This window comes from Rhinatrema bivittatum, unplaced genomic scaffold (genome assembly GCF_901001135.1).
Source record: "Rhinatrema bivittatum unplaced genomic scaffold, aRhiBiv1.1, whole genome shotgun sequence".
NCBI classification, from domain to species: domain Eukaryota; kingdom Metazoa; phylum Chordata; class Amphibia; order Gymnophiona; family Rhinatrematidae; genus Rhinatrema; species Rhinatrema bivittatum.
The window spans coordinates 593,209-620,933 of NW_021820292.1; the positions used below are offsets into that span (position 1 = coordinate 593,209).

The window sequence follows — 27,725 nt, forward strand, 5'->3', positions numbered from 1 at the left end:
GCATGGATTGTTTGTGCTGTAGTTTTACTTTGGGTGTGTCAGGGGGCTGCTGTCTCTTCTCCTGAGGTCTCCTTTTAGCTGTCTGTATTCATTCTCTGGGTGTGTCAGGGGGCTGCTGTCTCTTCCCCTGGGATCTCCTTTTAGCTGTCTGTATTCATTCTCTGGGTGTGTCAGGATGCTGCTGTCTCTTCTCCTGAGGTCTCCTTTTAGCTGTCTGTATTCATTCTCTGCGTGTGTCAGGGGGCTGCTGTCTCTTCTCCTGAGGTCTCCTTTTAGCTGTCTGTATTCATTCTCTGGGTGTGTCAGGGGGCTGCTGTCTCTTCCCCTGGGATCTCCTTTTAGCTGTCTATATTCATTCTCTGGGTGTGTCAGGGGGCTGCTGTCTCTTCCCCTGAGGTCTCCTTTTAGCTGTCTGTATTCATTCTCTGGGTGTGTCAGGGTGCTGCTGTCTCTTCCCTGAGGTCTCCTTTTAGCTGTCTGTATTCATTCTCTGGGTGTGTCAGGATGCTACTGTCTCTTCCACTGGGATCTCCTTTTAGCTGACTGTATTCATTCTCTGGGTGTGTCAGGGTGCTGCTGTCTCTTCCCTGAGGTCTCCTTTTAGCTGTCTGTATTCATTCTCTGGGTGTGTCAGGGTGCTGCTGTCTCTTCCCCTGAGGTCTCCTTTTAGCTGTCTGTATTCATTCTCTGGGTGTGTCAGGGGGCTGCTGTCTCTTCCACTGGGATCTCCTTTTAGCTGTCTGTATTCATTCTCTGGGTGTGTCAGGATGCTGCTGTCTCTTCCACTGGGATCTCCTTTTAGCTGTCTGTATTCATTCTCTGGGTGTGTCAGGATGCTGCTGTCTCTTCCACTGGGATCTCCTTTTAGCTGTCTGTATTCATTCTCTGGGTGTGTCAGGGGGCTGCTGTCTCTTCTCCTGAGGTCTCCTTTTAGCTGTCTGTATTCATTCTCTGGGTGTGTCAGGATGCTGCTGTCTCTTCCCCTGGGATCTCCTTTTAGCTGTCTGTATTCATTCTCTGGGTGTGTCAGGGTGCTGCTGTCTCTTCCCCTGAGGTCTCCTTTTAGCTGTCTGTATTCATTCTCTGGGTGTGTCAGGGGGCTGCTGTCTCTTCCACTGGGATCTCCTTTTAGCTGTCTGTATTCATTCTCTGGGTGTGTCAGGATGCTGCTGTCTCTTCCACTGGGATCTCCTTTTAGCTGTCTGTATTCATTCTCTGGGTGTGTCAGGATGCTGCTGTCTCTTCCCCTGAGGTCTCCTTTTAGCTGTCTGTATTCATTCTCTGGGTGTGTCAGGATGCTGCTGTCTCTTCCCCTGGGATCTCCTTTTAGCTGCCTGTATTCATTCTCTGGGTGTGTCAGGGTGCTGCTGTCTCTTCTCCTGAGGTCTCCTTTTAGCTGTCTGTATTCATTCTCTGGGTGTGTCAGGGGGCTGCTGTCTCTTCCCTGAGGTCTCCTTTTAGCTGTCTGTATTCATTCTCTGGGTGTGTCAGGGTGCTGCTGTCTCTTCCCCTGAGATCTCCTTTTAGCTGTCTGTATTCATTCTCTGGGTGTCTCAGGATGCTGCTGTCTCTTCTCCGGAGGTCTCCTTTTAGCTGTCTGTATTCATTCTCTGGGTGTCTCAGGATGCTGCTGTCTCTTCTCCTGAGGTCTCCTTTTAGCTGTCTGTATTCATTCTCTGGGTGTGTCAGGGTGCTGCTGTCTCTTCCCCTGAGATCTCCTTTTAGCTGTCTGTATTCATTCTCTGGGTGTCTCAGGATGCTGCTGTCTCTTCTCCTGAGGTCTCCTTTTAGCTGTCTGTATTCATTCTCTGGGTGTCTCAGGATGCTGCTGTCTCTTCCCCTGGGATCTCCTTTTAGCTGTCTGTATTCATTCTCTGGGTGTGTCAGGGGGCTGCTGTCTCTTCTCCTGAGGTCTCCTTTTAGCTGTCTGTATTCATTCTCTGGGTGTGTCAGGATGCTGCTGTCTCTTCTCCTGAGGTCTCCTTTTAGCTGTCTGTATTCATTCTCTGGGTGTCTCAGGATGCTGCTGTCTCTTCTCCTGAGGTCTCCTTTTAGCTGTCTGTATTCATTCTCTGGGTGTGTCAGGGGGCTGCCGTCTCTTCCCTGAGGTCTCCTTTTAGCTGTCTGTATTCATTCTCTGGGTGTGTCAGGATGCTGCTGTCTCTTCCCCTGGGGTCTCCTTTTAGCTGTCTGTATTCATTCTCTGGGTGTGTCAGGATGCTGCTGTCTCTTCTCCTGAGGTCTCCTTTTAGCTGTCTGTATTCATTCTCTGGGTGTGTCAGGATGCTGCTGTCTCTTCTCCTGAGGTCTCCTTTTAGCTGTCTGTATTCATTCTCTGGGTGTGTCAGGATTCTGCTGTCTCTTCCCCTGGGATCTCGTTTTAGCTGTCTGTATTCATTCTCTGGGTGTGTCAGGGTGCTGCTGTCTCTTCCCTGAGGTCTCCTTTTAGCTGTGTGTATTCATTCTCTGGGTGTGTCAGGGTGCTGCTGTCTCTTCTCCTGAGGTCTCCTTTTAGCTGTCTGTATTCATTCTCTGGGTGTGTCAGGATGCTGCTGTCTCTTCCCCTGGGATCTCCTTTTAGCTGTCTGTATTCATTCTCTGGGTGTGTCAGGGTGCTGCTGTCTCTTCCCTGAGGTCTCCTTTTAGCTGTCTGTATTCATTCTCTGGGTGTGTCAGGGTGCTGCTGTCTCTTCTCCTGAGGTCTCCTTTTAGCTGTCTGTATTCATTCTCTGGGTGTGTCAGGGTGCTGCTGTCTCTTCTCCTGAGGTCTCCTTTTAGCTGTCTGTATTCATTCTCTGGGTGTGTCAGGGTGCTGCTGTCTCTTCCCCTGGGATCTCCTTTTAGCTGTCTGTATTCATTCTCTGGGTGTGTCAGGATTCTGCTGTCCATTCCCCTGGGGTCTCCTTTTAGCTGTCTGTATTCATTCTCTGGGTGTGTCAGGGTGCTGCTGTCTCTTCCCCTGGGGTCTCCTTTTAGCTGTCTGTATTCATTCTCTGGGTGTGTCAGGATGCTGCTGTCTCTTCTCCTGAGGTCTCCTTTTAGCTGTCTGTATTCATTCTCTGGGTGTGTCAGGATGCTGCTGTCTCTTCCCCTGAGGTCTCCTTTTAGCTGTCTGTATTCATTCTCTGGGTGTGTCAGGGGGCTGCTGTCTCTTCCCTTGCGGTCTCCTTTTACCTGTCTGTATTCATTCTCTGGGTGTGTCAGGGGGCTGCTGTCTCTTCCCTTGAGGTCTCCTTTTAGCTGTCTGTATTCATTCTCTGGGTGTGTCAGGGGGCTGCTGTCTCTTCCCTTGCGGTCTCCTTTTAGCTGTCTGTATTCATTCTCTAGGTGTGTCAGGATGCTGCTGTCTCTTCCCCTGAGGCCTCCTTTTAGCTGTCTGTATTCATTCTCTGGGTGTCTGGGTGCTGCAGTCTCTTCCCTTGATGTCTCCTTTTACCTGTCTGTATTCATTCTCTGGGTGTGTCAGGGGGCTGCTGTCTCTTCCCCTGAGGTCTCCTTTTAGCTGTCTGTATTCATTCTCTGGGTGTGTCAGGGTGCTGCTCTCTCTTCCCTGAGGTCTCCTTTTAGCTGTCTGTATTCATTCTCTGGGTGTCTGGGTGCTGCTGTCTCTTCCCTTGATGTCTCCTTTTAGCTGTCTGTATTCATTCTCTGGGTGTGTCAGGGGGCTGCTGTCTCTTCCCCTGAGGTCTCCTTTTAGCTGTCTGTATTCATTCTCTGGGTGTCAGGATGCTGCTGTCTCTTCCCCTGGGGTCTCCTTTTAGCTGTCTGTATTCATTCTCTGGGTGTGTCAGGGGGCTGCTGTCTCTTCCCCTTGCGGTCTCCTTTTAGCTGTCTGTATTCATTCTCTAGGTGTGTCAGGATGCTGCTGTCTCTTCCCCTGAGGCCTCCTTTTAGCTGTCTGTATTCATTCTCTGGGTGTCTGGGTGCTGCAGTCTCTTCCCTTGATGTCTCCTTTTACCTGTCTGTATTCATTCTCTGGGTGTGTCAGGGGGCTGCTGTCTCTTCCCCTGAGGTCTCCTTTTAGCTGTCTGTATTCATTCTCTGGGTGTGTCAGGGTGCTGCTGTCTCTTCCCTGAGGTCTCCTTTTAGCTGTCTGTATTCATTCTCTGGGTGTCTGGGTGCTGCAGTCTCTTCCCTTGATGTCTCCTTTTACCTGTCTGTATTCATTCTCTGGGTGTGTCAGGGGGCTGCTGTCTCTTCCCCTGAGGTCTCCTTTTAGCTGTCTGTATTCATTCTCTGGGTGTCAGGATGCTGCTGTCTCTTCCCCTGGGGTCTCCTTTTAGCTGTCTGTATTCATTCTCTGGGTGTGTCAGGGGGCTGCTGTCTCTTCCCCTGAGGTCTCCTTTTAGCTGTCTGTATTCATTCTCTGGGTGTGTCAGGGGGCTGCTGTCTCTTCCCCTGAGGTCTCCTTTTAGCTGTCTGTATTCATTCTCTGGGTGTGTCAGGGTGCTGCTGTCTCTTCCCCTGGGATCTCCTTTTAGCTGTCTGTATTCATTCTCTGGGTGTGTCAGGATGCTGCTGTCTCTTCTCCTGAGGTCTCCTTTTAGCTTTCTGTATTCATTCTCTGGGTGTGTCAGGGGGCTGCTGTCTCTTCCCCTGGGATCTCCTTTTAGCTGTCTGTATTCATTCTCTGGGTGTGTCAGGGGGCTGCTGTCTCTTCTCCTGAGGACTCCTTTTAGCTGTCTGTATTCATTCTCTGGGTGTGTCAGGGGGCTGCTGTCTCTTCCCCTGAGGTCTCCTTTTAGCTGTCTGTATTCATTCTCTCGGTGTGTCAGGGGGCTGCTGTCTCTTCCCTGAGGTCTCCTTTTAGCTGTCTGTATTCATTCTCTGGGTGTGTCAGGGTGCTGCTGTCTCTTCTCCTGAGGTCTCCTTTTAGCTGTCTGTATTCATTCTCTGGGTGTGTCAGGATGCTGCTGTCTCTTCCCCTGGGATCTCCTTTTAGCTGTCTGTATTCATTCTCTGGGTGTGTCAGGGTGCTGCTGTCTCTTCCCTGAGGTTTCCTTTTAGCTGTCTGTATTCATTCTCTGGGTGTGTCAGGGTGCTGCTGTCTCTTCTCCTGAGGTCTCCTTTTAGCTGTCTGTATTCATTCTCTGGGTGTGTCAGGGTGCTGCTGTCTCTTCTCCTGAGGTCTCCTTTTAGCTGTCTGTATTCATTCTCTGGGTGTGTCAGGGTGCTGCTGTCTCTTCCCCTGGGATCTCCTTTTAGCTGTCTGTATTCATTCTCTGGGTGTGTCAGGATTCTGCTGTCCATTCCCCTGGGGTCTCCTTTTAGCTGTCTGTATTCATTCTCTGGGTGTGTCAGGGTGCTGCTGTCTCTTCCCCTGGGGTCTCCTTTTAGCTGTCTATATTCATTCTCTGGGTGTGTCAGGATGCTGCTGTCTCTTCTCCTGAGGTCTCCTTTTAGCTGTCTGTATTCATTCTCTGGGTGTGTCAGGATGCTGCTGTCTCTTCCCCTGAGGTCTCCTTTTAGCTGTCTGTATTCATTCTCTGGGTGTGTCAGGGGGCTGCTGTCTCTTCCCTTGAGGTCTCCTTTTACCTGTCTGTATTCATTCTCTGGGTGTGTCAGGGGCTGCTGTCTCTTCCCTTGAGGTCTCCTTTTAGCTGTCTGTATTCATTCTCTGGGTGTGTCAGGGGGCTGCTGTCTCTTCCCTTGCGGTCTCCTTTTAGCTGTCTGTATTCATTCTCTAGGTGTGTCAGGATGCTGCTGTCTCTTCCCCTGAGGCCTCCTTTTAGCTGTCTGTATTCATTCTCTGGGTGTCTGGGTGCTGCTGTCTCTTCCCTTGATGTCTCCTTTTAGCTGTCTGTATTCATTCTCTGGGTGTGTCAGGGGGCTGCTGTCTCTTCCCCTGAGGTCTCCTTTTAGCTGTCTGTATTCATTCTCTGGGTGTGTCAGGGTGCTGCTCTCTCTTCCCTGAGGTCTCCTTTTAGCTGTCTGTATTCATTCTCTGGGTGTCTGGGTGCTGCAGTCTCTTCCCTTGATGTCTCCTTTTACCTGTCTGTATTCATTCTCTGGGTGTGTCAGGGGGCTGCTGTCTCTTCCCCTGAGGTCTCCTTTTAGCTGTCTGTATTCATTCTCTGGGTGTCAGGATGCTGCTGTCTCTTCCCCTGGGGTCTCCTTTTAGCTGTCTGTATTCATTCTCTGGGTGTGTCAGGGGGCTGCTGTCTCTTCCCCTTGCGGTCTCCTTTTAGCTGTCTGTATTCATTCTCTAGGTGTGTCAGGATGCTGCTGTCTCTTCCCCTGAGGCCTCCTTTTAGCTGTCTGTATTCATTCTCTGGGTGTCTGGGTGCTGCAGTCTCTTCCCTTGATGTCTCCTTTTACCTGTCTGTATTCATTCTCTGGGTGTGTCAGGGGGCTGCTGTCTCTTCCCCTGAGGTCTCCTTTTAGCTGTCTGTATTCATTCTCTGGGTGTGTCAGGGTGCTGCTCTCTCTTCCCTGAGGTCTCCTTTTAGCTGTCTGTATTCATTCTCTGGGTGTCTGGGTGCTGCAGTCTCTTCCCTTGATGTCTCCTTTTACCTGTCTGTATTCATTCTCTGGGTGTGTCAGGGGGCTGCTGTCTCTTCCCCTGAGGTCTCCTTTTAGCTGTCTGTATTCATTCTCTGGGTGTCAGGATGCTGCTGTCTCTTCCCCTGGGGTCTCCTTTTAGCTGTCTGTATTCATTCTCTGGGTGTGTCAGGGGGCTGCTGTCTTTTCCCCTTGCGGTCTCCTTTTAGCTGTCTGTATTCATTCTCTAGGTGTGTCAGGATGCTGCTGTCTCTTCCCCTGAGGCCTCCTTTTAGCTGTCTGTATTCATTCTCTGGGTGTGTCAGGGTGCTGCTGTCTCTTCCCCTGGGATCTCCTTTTAGCTGTCTGTATTCATTCTCTGGGTGTGTCAGGATGCTGCTGTCTCTTCTCCTGAGGTCTCCTTTTAGCTTTCTGTATTCATTCTCTGGGTGTGTCAGGGGGCTGCTGTCTCTTCCCCTGGGATCTCCTTTTAGCTGTCTGTATTCATTCTCTGGGTGTGTCAGGGGGCTGCTGTCTCTTCTCCTGAGGACTCCTTTTAGCTGTCTGTATTCATTCTCTGGGTGTGTCAGGGGGCTGCTGTCTCTTCCCTGAGGTCTCCTTTTAGCTGTCTGTATTCATTCTCTGGGTGTGTCAGGATGCTGCTGTCTCTTCCCCTGAGGTCTCCTTTTAGCTGTCTGTATTCATTCTCTGGGTGTGTCAGGATGCTGCTGTCTCTTCCCCTGGGATCTCCTTTTAGCTGTCTGTATTCATTCTCTGGGTGTGTCAGGATGCTGCTGTCTCTTCCCTTGAGGTCTCCTTTTACCTGTCTGTATTCATTCTCTGGGTGTCTGGGTGCTGCAGTCTCTTCCCTTGATGTCTCCTTTTACCTGTCTGTATTCATTCTCTGGGTGTGTCAGGAATCTGCTGTCTCTTCCCCTGGGATCTCCTTTTAGCTGTCTGTATTCATTCTCTGGGTGTGTCAGGATGCTGCTGTCTCTTCACCTGAGGTCTCCTTTTAGCTGTCTGTATTCATTCTCTGGGTGTGTCAGGATGCTGCTGTCTCTTCCCCTGGGATCTCCTTTTAGCTGTCTGTATTCATTCTCTGGGTGTGTCAGGGGGCTGCTGTCTCTTCTCCTGAGGTCTCCTTTTAGCTGTCTGTATTCATTCTCTGGGTGTGTCAGGATGCTGCTGTCTCTTCCCCTGAGGTCTCCTTTTAGCTGTCTGTATTCATTCTCTGGGTGTGTCAGGGGGCTGCTGTCTCTTCCCCTGAGGTCTCCATTTAGCTGTCTGTATTCATTCTCTGGGTGTGTCAGGATGCTGCTGTCTCTTCCCCTGAGGTCTCCTTTTAGCTGTCTGTATTCATTCTCTGGGTGTGTCAGGATGCTGCTGTCTCTTCCCCTGAGGTCTCCTTTTAGCTGTCTGTATTCATTCTCTGGGTGTGTCAGGGTGCTGCTGTCTCTTCCCTGAGGTCTCCTTTTAGCTGTCTGTATTCATTCTCTGGGTGTGTCAGTATGCTGCTGTCTCTTCCCCTGAGGTCTCCTTTTAGCTGTCTGTATTCATTCTCTGGGTGTGTCAGGATGCTGCTGTCTCTTCCCCTGGGATCTCCTTTTAGCTGTCTGTATTCATTCTCTGGGTGTGTCAGGGGGCTGCTGTCTCTTCTCCTGAGGTCTCCTTTTAGCTGTCTGTATTCATTCTCTGGGTGTGTCAGGATACTGCTGTCTCTTCTCCTGAGGTCTCCTTTTAGCTGTCTGTATTCATTCTCTGGGTGTGTCAGGGGGCTGCTGTCTCTTCCTCTGGGATCTCCTTTTAGCTGTCTGTATTCATTCTCTGGGTGTGTCAGGGGGCTGCTGTCTCTTCTCCTGAGGTCTCCTTTTAGCTGTCTGTATTCATTCTCTGGGTGTGTCAGGGGGCTGCTGTCTCTTCTCCTGAGGTCTCCTTTTAGCTGTCTGTATTCATTCTCTGGGTGTGTCAGGATACTGCTGTCTCTTCTCCTGAGGTCTCCTTTTAGCTGTCTGTATTCATTCTCTGGGTGTGTCAGGGGGCTGCTGTCTCTTCCTCTGGGATCTCCTTTTAGCTGTCTGTATTCATTCTCTGGGTGTGTCAGGGGGCTGCTGTCTCTTCTCCTGAGGTCTCCTTTTAGCTGTCTGTATTCATTCTCTGGGTGTCTCAGGGGGCTGCTGTCTCTTCCTCTGGGATCTCCTTTTAGCTGTCTGTATTCATTCTCTGGGTGTGTCAGGGGGCTGCTGTCTCTTCTCCTGAGGTCTCCTTTTAGCTGTCTGTATTCATTCTCTGGGTGTGTCAGGGGGCTGCTGTCTCTTCCCCTGAGGTCTCCTTTTAGCTGTCTGTATTCATTCTCTGGGTGTGTCAGGGGGCTGCTGTCTCTTCTCCTGAGGTCTCCTTTTAGCTGTCTGTATTCATTCTCTGGGTGTGTCAGGGGGCTGCTGTCTCTTCCCCTGAGGTTTCCTTTTAGCTGTCTGTATTCATTCTCTGGGTGTGTCAGGGGGCTGCTGTCTCTTCTCCTGAGGTCTCCTTTTAGCTGTCTGTATTCATTCTCTGGGTGTGTCAGGATGCTGCTGTCTCTTCCCCTGAGGTCTCCTTTTAGCTGTCTGTATTCATTCTCTGGGTGTGTTGGGGTGCTGCTGTCTCTTCCCCTGAGGTCTCCTTTTAGCTGTCTGTATTCATTCTCTGGGTGTGTCAGGGGGCTGCTGTCTCTTCCTTTGAGGTCTCCTTTTAGCTGTCTGTATTCATTCTCTGGGTGTGTCAGGGGGCTGCTGTTGCTTCCCCTGAGGTCTCCTTTTAGCTGTCTGTATTCATTCTCTGGGTGTGTCAGGGGGGCTGCTGTCTCTTCTCCTGAGGTCTCATTTTAGCTGTCTGTATTCATTCTCTAGGTGTGTCAGGGGGCTGCTGTCTCTTCCCCTGAGGTCTCCTTTTAGCTGTCTGTATTCATTCTCTGGGTGTGTCAGGGGGCTGCTGTCTCTTCCCCTGAGGTCTCCTTTTAGCTGTCTGTATTCATTCTCTGGGTGTGTCAGGGGGCTACTGTCGCTTCCCCTGAGGTCTCCTTTTAGCTGTCTGTATTCATTCTCTGGGTGTGTCAGGGGGCTACTGTCGCTTCCCCTGAGGTCTCCTTTTAGCTGTCTGTATTCATTCTCTGGGTGTGTCAGGGGGCTGCTGTCTCTTCTCCTGAGGTCTCCTTTTAGCTGTCTGTATTCATTCTCTAGGTGTGTCAGGGGGCTGCTGTCTCTTCCCCTGGGATCTCCTTTTAGCTGTCTGTATTCATTCTCTGGGTGTGTCAGGATGCTGCTGTCTCTTCCCCTGGGATCTCCTTTTAGCTGTCTGTATTCATTCTCTGGGTGTGTCAGGGTGCTGCTGTCTCTTCCCCTGAGGTCTCCTTTTAGCTGTCTGTATTCATTCTCTGGGTGTGTCAGAATGCTGCTGTCTCTTCCCTTGGGGTCTTTTTTTAGCTGTCTGTATTCATTCTCTGGGTGTGTCAGGGTGCTGCTGTCTCTTCCCCTGGGATCTCCTTTTAGCTGTCTGTATTCATTCTCTGGGTGTGTCAGGATGCTGCTGTCTCTTCCCCTGGGATCTCCTTTTAGCTGTCTGTATTCATTCTCTGGGTGTGTCAGAATGCTGCTGTCTCTTCCCTTGGGGTCTCCTTTTAGCTGTCTGTATTCATTCTCTGGGTGTGTCAGGGTGCTGCTGTCTCTTCTCCTGAGGTCTCCTTTTAGCTGTCTGTATTCATTCTCTGGGTGTGTCAGGGGGCTGCTGTCTCTTCTCCTGAGGTCTCCTTTTAGTTGTCTGTATTCATTCTCTGGGTGTGTCAGGATGCTGCTGTCTCTTCCCTGTGGTCTCCTTTTAGCTGTCTGTATTTATTCTCTAGGTGTGTCAGGGGGCTGCTGTCTCTTCCCTGAGGTCTCCTTTTAGCTGTCTGTATTCATTCTCTGGGTGTGTCAGGGGGCTGCTGTCTCTTCTCCTGAGGTCTCCTTTTAGCTGTCTGTATTCATTCTCTGGGTGTGTCAGGGGGCTGCTGTCTCTTCTCCTGAGGTCTCCTTTTAGCTGTCTGTATTCATTCTCTGGGTGTGTCAGGATGCTGCTGTCTCTTCCCTGAGGTCTCCTTTTAGCTGTCTGTATTCATTCTCTAGGTGTGTCAGGGGGCTGCTGTCTCTTCCCTGAGGTCTCCTTTTAGCTGTCTGTATTCATTCTCTGGGTGTGTCAGGATGCTGCTGTCTCTTCCCCTGGGGTCTCCTTTTAGCTGTCTGTATTCATTCTCTGGGTGTGACAGGATGCTGCTGTCTCTTCCCCTGGGGTCTCCTTTTAGCTGTCTGTATTCATTCTCTAGGTGTGTCAGGATGCTGCTGTCTCTTCTCCTGAGGTCTCCTTTTAGCTGTCTGTATTCATTCTCTGGGTGTGTCAGGGGGCTGCTGTCTCTTCTCCTGAGGTCTCCTTTTAGCTGTCTGTATTCATTCTTTGGGTGTGTCAGGGGGCTGCTGTCTCTTCTCCTGAGGTCTCCTTTTAGCTGTCTGTATTCATTCTCTGGGTGTGTCAGGATGCTGCTGTCTCTTCCCTGAGGTCTCCTTTTAGCTGTCTGTATTCATTCTCTAGGTGTGTCAGGGCGCTGCTGTCTCTTCCCTGAGGTCTCCTTTTAGCTGTCTGTATTCATTCTCTGGGTGTGTCAGGGGGCTGCTGTCTCTTCTCCTGAGGTCTCCTTTTAGCTGTCTGTATTCATTCTCTGGGTGTGTCAGGGGGCTGCTGTCTCTTCTCCTGAGGTCTCCTTTTAGCTGTATGTATTCATTCTCTGGGTGTGTCAGGATGCTGCTGTCTCTTCCCTGAGGTCTCCTTTTAGCTGTCTGTATTCATTCTCTGGGTGTGTCAGGGGGCTGCTGTCTCTTCCCTGAGGTCTCCTTTTAGCTGTCTGTATTCATTCTCTGGGTGTGTCAGAATGCTGCTGCCTCTTCCCCTGAGGTCTCCTTTTAGCTGTCTGTATTCATTCTCTGGGTGTGTCAGGATGCTGCTGTCTCTTCCCCTGAGGTCTCCTTTTAGCTGTCTGTATTCATTCTCTGGGTGTGTCAGGGTGTGGCTCTCTCTTCCCTGAGGTCTCATTTTAGCTGTCTGTATTCATTCTCTGGGTGTGTCAGGGTGCTGCTCTCTCTTCCCTGAGGTCTCCTTTTAGCTGTCTGTATTCATTCTCTGGGTGTGTCAGGGTGCTGCTCTCTCTTCCTGAGGTCTCATTTTAGCTGTCTGTATTCATTCTCTGGGTGTGTCAGGGTGCTGCTCTCTCTTCCCTGAGGTCTCATTTTAGCTGTCTGTATTCATTCTCTGGGTGTGTCAGGGTGCTGCTCTCTCTTCCCTGAGGTCTCCTTTTAGCTGTCTGTATTCATTCTCTGGGTGTGTCAGGGTGCTGCTCTCTCTTCCCTGAGGTCTCATTTTAGCTGTCTGTATTCATTCTCTGGGTGTGTCAGGGTGCTGCTCTCTCTTCCCTGAGGTCTCATTTTAGCTGTCTGTATTCATTCTCTGGGTGTGTCAGGGTGCTGCTCTCTCTTCCCTGAGGTCTCCTTTTAGCTGTCTGTATTCATTCTCTGGGTGTGTCAGGGTGCTGCTGTCTCTTCCCTGGGATCTCCTTTTAGGTGTCTGTATTCATTCTCTGGGTGTGTCAGGATGCTGCTGTCTCTTCCCCTGGGGTCTCCTTTTAGCTGTCTGTATTCATTCTCTGGGTGTGTCAGGATGCTGCTGTCTCTTCCACTGAGGTCTCCTTTTAGCTGTCTGTATTCATTCTCTGGGTGTGTCAGGATGCTGCTGTCTCTTCCCCTGAGGTCTCCTTTTAGCTGTCTGTATTCATTCTCTGGGTGTGTCAGGGTGCTGCTCTCTCTTCCCTGAGGTCTCATTTTAGCTGTCTGTATTCATTCTCTGGGTGTGTCAGGGTGCTGCTGTCTCTTCCCTTGGGGTCTCCTTTTAGCTGTCTGTATTCATTCTCTGGGTGTGTCAGGATTCTGCTGTCTCTTCCCCTGGGATCTCCTTTTAGCTGTCTGTATTCATTCTCTGGGTGTGTCAGGGGGCTGCTGTCTCTTCCCCTGAGGTCTCCTTTTAGCTGTCTGTATTCATTCTCTGGGTGTGTCAGGGGGCTGCTGTCTCTTCTCCTGAGGTCTCCTTTTAGCTGTATGTATTCATTCTCTGGGTGTGTCAGGATGCTGCTGTCTCTTCCCTGAGGTCTCCTTTTAGCTGTCTGTATTCATTCTCTGGGTGTGTCAGGGGGCTGCTGTCTCTTGCCTGAGGTCTCCTTTTAGCTGTCTGTATTCATTCTCTGGGTGTGTCAGAATGCTGCTGCCTCTTCCCCTGAGGTCTCCTTTTAGCTGTCTGTATTCATTCTCTGGGTGTGTCAGGATGCTGCTGTCTCTTCCCCTGAGGTCTCCTTTTAGCTGTCTGTATTCATTCTCTGGGTGTGTCAGGGTGCTGCTCTCTCTTCCCTGAGGTCTCATTTTAGCTGTCTGTATTCATTCTCTGGGTGTGTCAGGGTGCTGCTCTCTCTTCCCTGAGGTCTCCTTTTAGCTGTCTGTATTCATTCTCTGGGTGTGTCAGGGTGCTGCTCTCTCTTCCCTGAGGTCTCATTTTAGCTGTCTGTATTCATTCTCTGGGTGTGTCAGGGTGCTGCTCTCTCTTCCCTGAGGTCTCATTTTAGCTGTCTGTATTCATTCTCTGGGTGTGTCAGGGTGCTGCTGTCTCTTCTCCTGAGGTCTCCTTTTAGCTGTCTGTATTCGTTCTCTGGGTGTGTCAGGATGCTGCTGTCTCTTCCCTGAGGTCTCCTTTTAGCTGTCTATATTCATTCTCTGGGTGTGTCAGGGTGCTGCTGTCTCTTCCCTGGGATCTCCTTTTAGCTGTCTGTATTCATTCTCTGGGTGTGTCAGGATGCTGCTGTCTCTTCCCCTGGGGTCTCCTTTTAGCTGTCTGTATTCATTCTCTGGGTGTGTCAGAATGCTGCTGCCTCTTCCCCTGAGGTCTCCTTTTAGCTGTCTGTATTCATTCTCTGGGTGTGTCAGGATGCTGCTGTCTCTTCCCCTGAGGTCTCCTTTTAGCTGTCTGTATTCATTCTCTGGGTGTGTCAGGGTGCTGCTCTCTCTTCCCTTGGGGTCTTTTTTTAGCTGTCTGTATTCATTCTCTGGGTGTGTCAGGGTGCTGCTGTCTCTTCCCTTGGGGTCTCCTTTTAGCTGTCTGTATTCATTCTCTGGGTGTGTCAGGATGCTGCTGTCTCTTCCCCTGGGATCTCCTTTTAGCTGTCTGTATTCATTCTCTGGGTGTGTCAGGGTGCTGCTGTCTCTTCTCCTGAGGTCTCCTTTTAGCTGTCTGTATTCATTCTCTGGGTGTGTCAGGGTGCTGCTGTCTCTTCTCCTGAGGTCTCCTTTTAGCTGTCTGTATTCATTCTCTGGGTGTGTCAGAGGGCTGCTGTCTCTTCTCCTGAGGTCTCCTTTTAGCTGTCTGTATTCATTCTCTGGGTGTGTCAGGGGGCTGCTGTCTCCTTCTGGATGTTATGCATGGATTGTTTGTGCTGTAGTTTTCCTTTGGGTGTGTCAGGGGGCTGCTGTCTCCTTCTGGATGTTATGCATGGATTGTTTGTGCTGTAGTTTTACTCTGGGTGTGTCAGGGGGCTGCTGTCTCCTTCTGGATGTTTGCATGGATTGTTTGTGCTGTAGTTTTACATTGGGTGTGTCAGGGGGCTGCTGTCTCCTTCCGGATGTTATGCATGGATTGTTTGTGCTGTAGTTTTACTCTGGGTGTGTCAGGGGGCTGCTGTCTCCTTCTGGATGTTATGCATGGATTGTTTGTGCTGTAGTTTTACTCTGGGTGTGTCAGGGGCTGCTGTCTCCTTCTCCATGTTATGCATGGATTGTTTGTGCTGTAGTTTTCCTTTGGGTGTGTCAGGGGGCTGCTGTCTCCTTCTGGATGTTATGCATGGATTTTTTGTGCTGTAGTTTTCCTTTGGGTGTGTCAGGGGGCTGCAGTCTTCCTCTGGATGTTATGCATGGATTGTTTGTGCTGTAGTTTTACTCTGGGTGTGTCAGGGGGCTGCTGTCTCCTTCTGGATGTTATGCATGGATTGTTTGTGCTGTAGTTTTCCTTTGGGTGTGTCAGGGGGCTGCAGTCTTCCTCTGGATGTTATGCATGGATTGTTTGTGCTGTAGTTTTCCTTTGGGTGTGTCAGGATGCTGCTGTCTCCTTCTGGATGTTATGCATGGGTTGTTTGTGCTGTAGTTTTACTTTGGGTGTGTCAGGGGGCTGCTGTCTCCTTCTCCATGTTATGCATGGATTGTTTGTGCTGTTGTTTTCCTTTGGGTGTGTCAGGGGGCTGCTGTCTCCTTCTCCATGTTATGCATGGATTGTTTGTGCTGTAGTTTTACCTTGGGTGTGTCAGGGGGCTGCTGTCTCCTTCTGGATGTTATGCATGGATTGTTTGTGCTGTAGTTTTCCTTTGGGTGTGTCAGGGGGCTGCTGTCTCCTTCTCCATGTTATGTATGGATTGTTTGTGCTGTAGTTTTCCTTTGGGTGTGTCAGGGGGCTGCTGTCTCCTTCTGGATGTTATGCATGGATTGTTTGTGCTGTAGTTTTCCTTTGGGTGTGTCAGGGGGCTGCTGTCTCCTTCTGGATGTTATGCATGGATTGTTTGTGCTGTAGTTTTCCTTTGGGTGTGTCAGGGGGCTGCTGTCTCCTTCTGGATGTTATGCATGGATTGTTTGTGCTGTAGTTTTCCTTTGGGTGTGTCAGGGGGCTGCTGTCTCCTTCTGGATGTTATGCATGGATTGTTTGTGCTGTAGTTTTCCTTTGGGTGTGTCAGGGGGCTGCTGTCTCCTTCTCCATGTTATGCATGGATTGTTTGTGCTGTAGTTTTACTTTGGGTGTGTCAGGGGGCTGCTGTCTCTTCTCCTGAGGTCTCCTTTTAGCTGTCTGTATTCATTCTCTGGTTGTGTCAGGGGGCTGCTGTCTCTTTTCCTGAGGTCTCCTTTTAGCTGTCTGTATTCATTCTCTGGTTGTGTCAGGGTGCTGCTGTCTCTTCTCCTGAGGTCTTCTTTTAGCTGTCTGTATTCATTCTCTGGGTGTGTCAGGGGGCTGCAGTCTTCCTCTGGATGTTATGCATGGATTGTTTGTGCTGTAGTTTTCCTTTGGGTGTGTCAGGGGGCTGCAGTCTTCCTCTGGATGTTATGCATGGATTGTTTGTGCTGTAGTTTTACTCTGGGTGTGTCAGGGGGCTGCTGTCTCCTTCTGGATGTTATGCATGGATTGTTTGTGCTGTAGTTTTCCTTTGGGTGTGTCAGGGGGCTGCAGTCTCCTTCCGGATGTTATGCATGGATTGTTTGTGCTGTAGTTTTCCTTTGGGTGTGTCAGGGGGCTACAGTATCCTTCCGGATGTTATGCATGGATTGTTTGTGCTGTAGTTTTCCTTTGGGTGTGTCAGGGGGCTGCTGTCTCCTTCCGGATGTTATGCATGGATTGTTTGTGCTGTAGTTTTACTCTGGGTGTGTCAGGGGGCTGCTGTCTCCTTCTGGATGTTATGCATGGATTGTTTGTGCTGTAGTTTTACTCTGGGTGTGTCAGGGGGCTGCTGTCTCCTTCTGGATGTTATGCATGGATTGTTTGTGCTGTAGTTTTCCTTTGGGTGTGTCAGGGGGCTGCAGTCTCCTTCCGGATGTTATGCATGGATTGTTTGTGCTGTAGTTTTCCTTTGGGTGTGTCAGGGGGCTACAGTATCCTTCTGGATGTTATGCATGGATTGTTTGTGCTGTAGTTTTACTCTGGGTGTGTCAGGGGGCTGCAGTCTCCTTCCGGATGTTATGCATGGATTGTTTGTGCTGTAGTTTTCCTTTGGTTGTGTCAGGGGGCTGCAGTCTCCTTCCGGATGTTATGCATGGATTGTTTGTGCTGTAGTTTTCCTTTGGGTGTGTCAGGGGGCTGCAGTCTCCTTCCGGATGTTATGCATGGATTGTTTGTGCTGTAGTTTTACTCTGGGTGTGTCAGGGGGCTGCAGTCTCCTTCCGGATGTTATGCATGGATTGTTTGTGCTGTAGTTTTACTCTGGGTGTGTCAGGGGGCTGCAGTATCCTTCTGGATGTTATGCATGGATTGTTTGTGCTGTAGTTTTCCTTTGGGTGTGTCAGGGGGCTGCAGTCTCCTTCCGGATGTTATGCATGGATTGTTTGTGCTGTAGTTTTTCTTTGGGTGTGTCAGGCTGTCATCATTTGCTGGATGTACTGGGATGGGGCTGTCACATCCCCTTGGCAGCAGTTAGTGCTCTGAGAGCGTTGTTCCTTCAGGGATGGGCACTGCCTGGCAATTCTTTACATTTTTAGGAGGAAAACATAACCGGGGAAAGGGCATTACTTTTACATTAAAGGACCATTTCAGGGGCCTTTGCTTTACCGTAAATAGCGTTACAGTATTTTTTGCTCTGTTCTTTAATTTTTCTCTTGCACGTGCACAAATGTGATCTGAATAAGTGACGAGTGGATCTCTGCTTGGTTTTCGCTTCCAGGGGAATCCCACCCCGCTGGAACTGGAGAGGGAACCGACGGTGTCGCCCCACTTAGAAATATCTCCTGGAGAGCCGGGCGAGGCTCCGAGCAATTTGGAACTGGAGAGGGAACCGACGGTGTCGCCCAACTTGGAAATATCTCCTGGAGAGCCGGGCGAGGCTCCGAGCAATTTGGAACTGGAGAGGGAACCGACGGTGTCGCCCCACTTAGAAATATCTCCTGGAGAGCCGGCCCAGGCTCCGAGCAATTTGGAACTGGAGAGGGAACCGACGGTGTCGCCCCACTTGGAAATATCTCCTGAAGAGCCGGGCGAGGCTCCGAGCAATTTTCCGAAAACGCCTTCTACCCTGATGGATCCAGTTGGTACAGGACCCCAGCAGGCCCCTGACTATGGGAAGCTGGAGTCTGTGGACCCGTTTGACCCTCACCTCTGGTGCCCGGAGAGGTTCCCACACTTGGACCGGTCTCAGATGGAGGCGCTCCGTGCCGCCCTAACCAGAGAGTTTGTGTTGATCCAAGGCCCACCTGGGACGGGTGAGTGAACCACCGGCCACCGGCCACGCCTCGCTGTGCCTGCCTCTTCCCGGGTCGGCGCCTCCACGGATCGGCCCAGCCGTTAGAATCACAGAATAACGGGGCCGGTCGTCGGGCTGGCGGCTTAGCAGCAGGGCAGTGCAGAAGAAGCCAGGATCAGGAAGCTGCAGAGGAAGTGCTCACAGCCCCTGGGAGAGGGAGGGAGGGGTAGCAATGATGATGCCTGCTGGCCAGGCTTGGGGGGTGTGCAAAGTGTGCTCTACAGGTTCTCTGGGGCTTGCAGTTCCTGGCCAGACTGTCACTGCAATAGCTAAAGTGCTTTATGCAAAAGTGAATCTGTTAAAGTGTGACCACGTCTACTCTAGAGGGTTCGTTTCAACTGAACTGGAAGCTCGAAGGAGACAGAAGAGACTTCTAGGGGGGAAAAAATATCCTAGAAAAACAAGATCTCATAAGAGGTCACACAGTCCTTTCCTTCCAGAGACAATCCACAGCACCTAACGCATCCCAAAAGAGAGCAGCGTCTGACCTGCGCTTAACCACCTCCAGTGATAGAAAGTGCCCCGCCCCTCTCCATCCCTCATTAACATCTTCCAGTGCTCGACTCCCCCTCCCAGTGATAAACTCCCTCAATCTTCCTCTCCCAGTGATAAACTCCCTCAATCTCCCTCTCCCAGTGATAAACTCCCTCAATCTTCCCCTCTCCCAGTGATAAACTCCCTCAATCTCCCTCTCCCAGTGATAAACTCCCTCAATCTTCCCCTCTCCCAGTGATAAACTCCCTCAATCTTCCCCTCTCCCAGTGATAAACTCCTTCAATCTTCCCCCCCCAGTGATAAACTCCCTCAATCTTCCCCCTCCCAGTGATAAACTCTCTCAATCTTCCCCTCCCAGTGATAAACTCCCTCAATCTTCCCCCTCCCAGTGATAAACTCCCTCAATCTTCCCCCTCCCAGTGATAAACTCCCTCTATCTTTTGTTATCTTTTGTTATCCACTTTTTTTTTAATCTTTTTTTTATCTTTTTTTTTTATCTTTTTTTTTGTTATCTTTTGTTATCCACTTTTCTCTTTGCACAAATGCAAAGAGAAAAGTGGATAACAAAACTCAACTAAATAGGTCACAAAAGGAGTCCAGGAACAGCAGTAACCTGAGCAAAGAAAGCTGGAAAGCTATGAGCACAAATGCTCATAGTTTGGGTAATAAAATCCCAGAGCTGCAAGCCCTAATGGTGGAAGCAGACTTGGACGTTGTTGCTGTCACGGAAACATGGTTTACGGAATCTCATGACTGGGATACGGCAATACCAGGCTATAACTTGTTAAGGAAGGACAGAGAGGATAGGAAAGGGGGAGGTGTGGCTCTATATGTCAGAAACAATATCCAAGCATCTGAGCTGCAAGGAAGATGGGGCAAAGAAGAAGCACTATGGGCCGACTTAAAAAAAGATGGGGCATCCATTTTTATTGGAGTTGTTTACAGGCCTCCAAACCAAAAGGAAGAGCTGGACAGAGATCTGATTGAAGACATCCACAGGATAGCAAAGAAAGGAGAAGTGGTGATCGTTGGAGACTTTAATATGCCAGATGTAGACTGGAAAATCCCATCTGCAGAATCTAATAATAGTAGAGAAATAGTAGATGCCTTGCAATTAGCTTTGTTCAAACAAATGGTAATGGAACCCACGAGAGAAGGAGCTATACTCGACTTAGTGCTCACTAATGGAGATAATGTCTCAGACGTCCAGGTGGGTGCCCACCTCAGCACCAGTGACCATCAAACGGTATGGTTTAATATCACAAAAAGGACACGGAAAAGAAGCACAAAAACCCAAGTTTTGATGTTCAAAAACACAGACTTTGATGAAATGGGGAAGTACCTGGAGGAAGAACTAAAAGGCTGGGAAAACGAGAGAGATGTGGATCAACAGTGGACCAATCTAAAAGGAGCAATCACCAAGGCAACTAATCTATATGTTAGAAAAGTAAAGAAAAGCAAAAGAAAAATGAAACCTATCTGGTTCTCAAAGGAGGTGGCTGACAAAATAAAGGCTAAAAGATCAGCGTTCAAGAAATATAAAAGATCCCAAAAGGAGGAACACAAAGAAGAATATCTGGTAGAACTGAGGGAGATGAAGAAATTAATCAAGATGGCAAAAAGTCAAGCAGAAGAGAGGATTGCCAAAGAGGTAAAGAGTGGAAACAAAACATTTTTCAGATACATCAGTGAAAAGAGAAAAGTTCAAAGTGGTATAGTGAAATTGAAAGGTGGAAAGGATCAATGTGTGGAGAGAGACGAAGAAATGGCAGAAATATTAAATGAATACTTCAGTTCTGTGTTCACTAAAGAGGACCCTGGAGAAGGACCGACACTAGTTAACAAGAAACTGGAGGGGAATGGAGTAGATGTAACTCCATTTACAGTAGAAAATGTATGGGAAGAGCTGGTGAAACTGAAAGTGGACAAAGCCATGGGGCCTGATGAAGTTCATCCCAGAATACTGAGGGAGCTCAGAGATGTGCTGGCGGGTCCGCTGTGTGACCTATTCAATAGATCCCTAGAAACGGGAGTGGTGCCGAATGATTGGAGGAGAGCGGTGGTGGTCCCGCTTCACAAGAGTGGGAACAGAGAGGAGGCTGGTAACTACAGACCGGTTAGCCTCACTTCGGTGGTGGGAAAAGTAATGGAGTCACTGTTGAAAGAGAGAATAGTGAACTATCTACAGTCGGGAGAATTGCTGGACCAGAGGCAGCATGGATTCACCATTGGAAGATCCTGTCAGACAAATCTGATTGACTTTTTTGACTGGGTAACCAAGGAATTGGATCGAGGAAGAGCACTCGATGTCATCTACTTGGATTTCAGCAAAGCTTTTGACACTGTCCCGCACAGGAGACTGGTGAATAAAATGAGAAGCTTAGGAGTGAGTGCCGAGGTGGTGGCCTGGATTGCAAACTGATTGACAGACAGAAGACAATGTGTGATGGTAAATGAAACTCTCTCTGAAGAGAGAGCGGTTTTAAGCGGTGTACCGCAGGGATCGGTGTTGGGACCGGTCCTTTTCAATATCTTTGTGAGCGACATTGCGGAAGGGATAGAAGGTAAGGTTTGTCTTTTTGCGGATGACACTAAGATCTGCAACAGAGTGGACACGCCGGAAGGAGTGGAGAGAATGAGACGGGATTTAAGGAAGATGGAAGAGTGGTCGAAGACATGGCAGCTGACATTCAATGCCAAGAAGTGCAAAGTCATGCATATGGGGAGTGGAAATCCAAATGAACTGTATTCGATGGGGGAGAAAGGCTGATGTGCACGGAGCAGGAGAGAGACCTTGGGGTGATGGTGTCTAATGATCTGAAGTCGGCGAAACAATGTGACAAGGCGATAGCTAAAGCCAGAAGAATGCTGGGCTGCATAGAGAGAGGAATATCGAGTAAGAAAAGGGAAGTGATTATCCCCTTGTACAGGTCCTTGGTGAGACCTCACCTGGAGTATTGTGTTCAGTTCTGGAGACCGTATCTCCGAAGAGACAGAGACAAGATGGAGGCGGTCCAGAGAAGGGTGACCAAAAAGGTGGAAGGTCTTCATCAAATGACTTATGAGGAGAGATTGAAGAATCTAAATATGTACACCCTGGAGGAAAGGAGGAGCAGAGGTGATATGATACAGACTTTCAGATACTTGAAAGGTTTTAATGATCCAAAGACAACGACAAACCTTTTCCATAGGAAAAAAATCAGCAGAACCAGGGGTCACGATTTGAAGCTCCAGGGAGGAAGATTCAGAACCAATGTCAGGAAGTATTTCTTCACGGAGAGGGTGGTGGATGCCTGGAATGCCCTTCCGAAGGAAGTGGTGAAGACCAGAACTGTGAAGGACTTCAAAGGGGCGTGGGATAAACACTGTGGATCCATAAAATCAAGAGGCCGTCAATAAAGAGTGGGTGGCTAGCCAGAATGACGGCTACTGCCTGGAGACAATACCCTTATTCAATAAACATACACATGGGTACTGTGACTCCAACATCACTCTAAGCTACAACAGCAAGAGGAAATGTGGAAAAAAGGATTCGCACTCACAAAGCGGGGAGTAGCTGGCTTGTTACGGCGGTTACTACCCCAAACCAAATAAGCCTGATACTTCACTTTCAATGCATATCCTGCTTCAATGGCAGGGGAGAAGAAAAACTGATACTTCACGCATATCCAGCATGGCTCTCTGCTTCAACGGCAGGGGAGATGAAAAACTGATACTACAAGCATATCCAGCATAGCTCCCTGCTTCAACGGCAGGGGAGAAGAAAAACAACCAATAAGGGCTGAATGGCACGGTCTGGGTAAAGCAGATGGGCATGGGTGTAGCTTGCTTATTGCGGCGGTTACTTCCCCCTACTTCCCCTACTACCCATAACTAATCAAGCTTGATATTTCACTTGGTTGCAGCTCCATCACTGCTCTCTACATTAATGGTGGGGGTGGAAGGGAAATAGAACCAAAGAGCTAAGAGAAACAGATAAGTATGAGAAAAAAATGTGAAGCTTGCTGGGCAGACTGGATGGGCCGTTTGGTCTTCTTCTGCCGTCATTTCTATGTTTCTATGTTTCTATGTTTCTATATGTTTCTATCTCCCTCCCAGTGATAAACTCCCTCAATCTTCCCCTCCCAGTGATAAACTCTCTCAATCTTCCCTCCCAGTGATAAACTCCCTCAATCTTCCCCCTCCCAGTGATAAACTCCCTCAATCTTCCCTCCCAGTGATAAACTCCCTCAATCTTCCCCCTCCCAGTGATAAACTCCCTTAATCCCCCCCAGTGATAAACTCCCTCAATCTTCCCCTCCCAGTGATAAACTCTCTCAATCTTCCCCCTCCCAGTGATAAACTCCCTCAATCTTCCCCTCCCAGTGATAAACTCCCTCAATCTTCCCCCTCCCAGTGATAAACTCCCTGTATCTCCCTCCCAGTGATAAACTCCCTCAATCTTCCCCCTCCCAGTGATAAACTCCCTCAATCTTCCCCTCCCAGTGATAAACTCCCTCAATCTTCCCCCTCCCAGTGATAAACACCCTCTATCTCCCTCCCAGTGATAAACTCCCTCAATCTTCCCTCCCAGTGATAAACTCCCTCAATCTTCCCCTCCCAGTGATAAACTCCCTCAATCTTCCCCCTCCCAGTGATAAACTTCCTCTATCTCCCTCCCAGTGATAAACTCCCTCAATCTTCCCCTCCCAGTGATAAACTCCCTAATCTTTCCCCTCCCAGTGATAAACTCCCTCAATCTTCCCCTCCCAGTGATAAACTCTCTCAATCTTCCCCCTCCCAGTGATAAACCCCCTCAATCTTCCCCTCCCAGTGATAAACTCCCTAATCTTTCCCCTCCCAGTGATAAACTCCCTCAATCTTCCCCTCCCAGTGATAAACTCTCTGAATCTTCCCCCTCCCAGTGATAAACTCCCTCAATCTTCCCCCTCCCAGTGATAAACTCCCTCTATCTCCCTCCCAGTGATAAACTCCCTCAACCTTCCCCCTCCCAGTGATAAACTCCCTCAATCTTCCCCCTCCCAGTGATAAACGCCCTCAATCTTCCCCCTCCCAGTGATAAACTCCCTCTATCTCCCTCCCAGTGATAAACTCCCTCAATCTTCCCCCTCCCAGTGATAAACTCCCTCAATCTTCCCCCTCCCAGTGATAAACGCCCTCTATCTCCCTCCCAGTGATAAACTCCCTAATCTTCCTCTCCCAGTGATAAACTCCCTCAATCTTCCCCCTCCCAGTGATAAACTCTCTCAATCTTCCCCCTCCCAGTGATAAACTCCCTCAACCTTCCCCCTCCCAGTGATAAACTCCCTCAACCTTCCCTCTCCCAGTGATAAACTCCCTAATCTTCCCCTCCCAGTGATAAACTCCCTCAACCTTCCCCCTGCCAGTGATAAACTCCCTCAACCTTCCCTCTCCCAGTGATAAACTCCCTCAATCTTCCCCCTCCCAGTGATAAACTCCCTAATCTTCCCCTCCCAGTGATAAACTCCCTCAACCTTCCCCCTCCCAGTGATAAACTCCCTAATCTTCCCCTCCCAGTGATAAACTCCCTCAATCTTCCCCTCCCAGTGATAAACTCCCTCAATCTTCCCCTCCCAGTGATAAACTCTCCCAGTCTTGGTGCTGTGATTTAAACTTGGTTTTTCTTGTTCTTCCCTCAGCGATGACTCATAGTCAAGTGCTTGAAAGCTAAATTTCAGTGCAAACAAATGAGGCCTTGTGCATGTGATGTGAAGCCAGCAGGAGAGGGAGGGCGTGAAGCTGTGATGTGAAGCCGACAGGAGAGGGAGCGTGCGGGTGTGTCGGATGCACTCATCCCCTCCCCTTTCTGCGGCAGGTAAAACTTTCCTGGGGCTGAAGATTGTGCAGACGCTGCTGGGGAACCACAAGCACTGGCGGACGGAGCAGAACCCCATCCTGGTGGTGTGCTACACAAACCATGCCCTGGACCAGTTCCTGCAAGGTGACCCCCCCGCTCCCGGCACCCGCCCCCCCCCCCCCCCCCCGAGCCCAGCCTCAGCTTCTGCCCCCAGACGGAGCAGAACCCCATCCTGGTGGTGACCTACACAAACCATGCCCTGGACCAGTTCCTGCAAGGTGACCCCCCCCCCCCGAGCCCAGCCTCAGCTTCTGCCCCTAAACAAAGTCCCTTCTGAACTGCCCTCTCTGCCGCCTGCGGAGGGCGCCGGGAACACAAGGTCCTGAGCGCCCGCAGAGCACCTGCCTGGGCCCTTCCCGCCTCTGCTTCTGCTGGCGCCGGCTGAAATACCCGTCAGAACGCATGGGGTGGCTTTTTAATTCCTTGCAACTCCAGTAGGCGGTTTTTTCTTTTAACGCCAGTTATTTTTTGGAAGCCCTGGGGGCTTGGGTACAGGCGCAGCTCGATGTGCAGCGCGTAACGCGGGCGTTAAATACCTCACGGTTCTCTGCCCCCTGTGGAAAAGGCCTGCTTTGCATGCACAAGATGTCCCCTAACGCGGCTTTGTCGTTTTATTTCCCGCGCAATGCGAGTGAAGCAGCAAACGCCTGACTGAGGGATGCAGCTCGGGCACAGCCTTTCAGTGCATTGCAGGGAGGCGCAGCTCTCTGGTCCTGGGACGCCGGGTTGCCAGAGCACATCCCGACGGCCCCTGTTAAAGAGGCAGACCTCCAAATAACAACACCCCCACCCACAAGAGTACTCAAAAAAGGGGCCTTGGAAGACCCCTGTGGACCCTGGGGGCCACCTTAAGAGGCAGCCCCCACGATAAAAACTAATAATAATAATAAATAAGGTTTACCTAATCGTGCGCAGACATCCTTCCCTCATACCCGAACCCCTCCCCTTAGAATAACCCCCCCCCAACGCAGTATTGCCTCTTTGGCTCCCCCTGACCCCCCCTCCTTGAAAAAACGTCCCTGGTGGTCTACAGTTGGCCCCCTCCCTCTCCTGAAAATAATTTCCTGCTGGTCGAGGGGCCCCTCCACACCTTAAACTGAGTCACTGGTGGCGCAGTGGGGGGTGGGGGAGGGGGGGGGCAGAGAGCCCCCCTCGCTCCAGGCGCGGTCGACGAGCCTTTGCCCCATCACGGGGTAGTGGCAATTTTGAAAGACGGTGTCAATTGGGCCCGGAACTGGGAGGAGGGGGGAGGAAAAGTTGGCCCCCACTGCATCTCCAGTGATAAAATGGTAAGGTATGGGGGGCTCTGGGGGACATAGCTCAGCAGGGAGGGTTCGGGGGGGGGAACTGGAGGGGCAGGGGGTCCATGGTGGGGGTTAGGGTAGGGGGCTGGGACGCCCGTGCGCGATTTCATAAGAACATAAGAACCTGCCATGCTGGGTCAGACCAAGGGTCCATCAAGCCCAGCATCCTGTTTCCAACAGAGGCCAATCCAGGCCATAAGAACCTGGCAAGTACCCAAAAACTAAGTCTATTCCATGTAACCATTGCTAATGGCAGTGGCTATTCTCTAAGTGAACTTAATAGCAGGTAATGGACTTCTCCTCCAAGAACTTATCCAATCCTTTTTTAACCCAGCTACACTAACTGCACTAACCACATCCTCTGGCAACAAATTCCAGAGCTTTATTGTGCGTTGAGTAAAAAAGAACTTTCCCCGATTAGTCTTAAATGTGCTACTTGCTAACTTCATGGAATGCCCCCTAGTCCTTCTATTATCCGTAAGAGTAAATAACCGATTCACATCTACCTATTCTAGACCTCTCATGATTTTAAACACCTCTATCATATCCCCCCTCAGCCGTTTCTTCTCCAAGCTGAAAAGTCCTAACCTCTTTAGTCTTTCCTCATAGGGGAGCTGTTCCATTCCCCTTATCATTTTGGTTGCCCTTCTCTGTACCTTCTCCATCGCAATTATATCTTTTTTGAGATGCGGCGACCAGAATTGTACACAGTATTCAAGGTGCGGTCTCACCATGGAGCGATACAGAGGCATTATGACATTTTCCGTTTTATTCACCATTCCCTTTTCTAATAATTCCCAACATTCTGTTTGCTTTTTTGACTGCCGCAGCACACTGAACCGACGATTTCAATGTGTTATCCACTATGATGCCTAGATCTCTTTCTTGGGTTGTAGCACCTAATATGGAACCTAACATCGTGTAACTACAGCAAGGGTTATTTTTCCCTATATGCAACATCTTGTACTTATCCACATTAAATTTCATCTGGCACTTGGATGTCCAGTTGCTTACCATATCTTCTAGGTTCACCGTGATTTGGTTCAGTCCATCTGAATCATTACCCATGAAAACCTTCTCCATTACGGGTACCTCCCCGACATCCTCATCAGTAAACACGGAAACAAAGAAACCGTTTAATCTTTCCGCGATGGCCTTATCTTCTCTAACATTACAGGCCAAAAGAGATAGACGGAAAGTGACTTTTATTGCGGATAAAGAGAAATCCCTTGGACTCTTCTCTGCGGTCTCCTGTAAGACTCAAGCTGCTCGTCATTCCAGAGACTCGGAGCATTGCTGTTGCTCACCGCCATACTTGTCCCATATCCTCAGGAAGTCCCACCGAGCCCCCGTTTCTTACACCCGTGCTCACACCCCCCACACGCGTCTTTCACACTCTGTGCAGGCTTTGTCAGACAAAGTTACACGCGCAGACCTTCACCCACAAGTTACGCCTGTGCTGGTGCTAACCCCAACTCTCTCCCTGTGCGTGAAAGCACTTTTGCACCCCAGTCGTTCCCGCGTGTCTCTGAGCTGCGGGTCACCGTGGCTCTCCTTGCCTTTCCCTGGCAGGTATCATCTCGTTTCAGCCGCAGAGGGTGGTGCGAATCGGTGGGAAGTGCAGGAACCAGAAGCTGGCCAGGTATTCATTAAAAAACATTCGGGAAACCCACCTGCAGGAGGTGCTGACGCCCGCCCAGAGAAGCCGCTTCCACCAGGTAACTGCATGCTTTGAGCTTTCACAGCCAGATGTGGCGTCATAAACATTCATTCACCTACTTCTTAAAATCTGCTTTCCGTCGAAAACACCAACATGGAACTCAAACATCAACTTTCAGTGAGGACACCTTCCTACCAGCAGAGAAGCCTCAGGCAGGCCGAGAGGATGATGAAGAAGGCAAATAGAAAATGTAAGGAAAGCCTTCCAGTGTTCAGGAGCAGAATACTCAGGGGATGAGAAAATAACCATTTTACCCTGCACGCCTAAAGACCTGAAACGTGAGCTGAATTCCCACCATCTCCCTAGACTGCATGGAAAAAAATATAATTTTTCAATGTTTTCTTTATCACCAAGCTAAATGCTGCCCACTCACTGCCACTAAGCTGAGCACTAGATAGTGCACACAGTACACAGAGTGCTGCCCACAACCCTTATAGGAATATAAGATCACATAGTAGTGAGGGGTAAAGCCTGGGATAAGCACAGAGGATCCTTAGCTGTGGGGGAGTGAGGGGTAAAGCCTGGGATAAGCACAGAGGATCCTTAGCTGTGGGGGAGTGAGGGGTAAAGCCTGGGATAAGCACAGAGGATCCTTAGCTGTGGGGGAGTGAGGGGTAAAGCCTGGGATAAGCACAGAGGATCCTTAGCTGTGAGGGAGTGAGAGGTAAAGCCTGGGATAAGCACAGAGGATCCTTAGCTGTGGGGGAGTGAGGGGTAAAGCCTGGGATAAGCACAGAGGATCCTTAACTGTGAGGGAGTGAG

The 27,725-nt window shown here is 49.9% G+C and overlaps 1 protein-coding gene across 1 annotated transcript in view; it reads left to right on the forward strand.

The window, feature by feature from the left end:
• LOC115081402 (NFX1-type zinc finger-containing protein 1-like) overlaps positions 1 to 27,343 on the forward strand; it is a 37,042-nt gene extending 9,699 nt beyond the window's left edge. The window contains exons 3-5 of the mRNA XM_029585857.1: positions 16,991 to 17,525; positions 23,898 to 24,023; positions 26,816 to 27,343. Of these exons, the coding sequence (XP_029441717.1) occupies positions 16,991 to 17,525; positions 23,898 to 24,023; positions 26,816 to 27,006 (852 nt within the window). The 3' untranslated portion in view covers positions 27,007 to 27,343. The remainder of the gene's footprint in view (positions 1 to 16,990; positions 17,526 to 23,897; positions 24,024 to 26,815) is intronic.
• Positions 27,344 to 27,725: the final 382 nt, after the last annotated feature.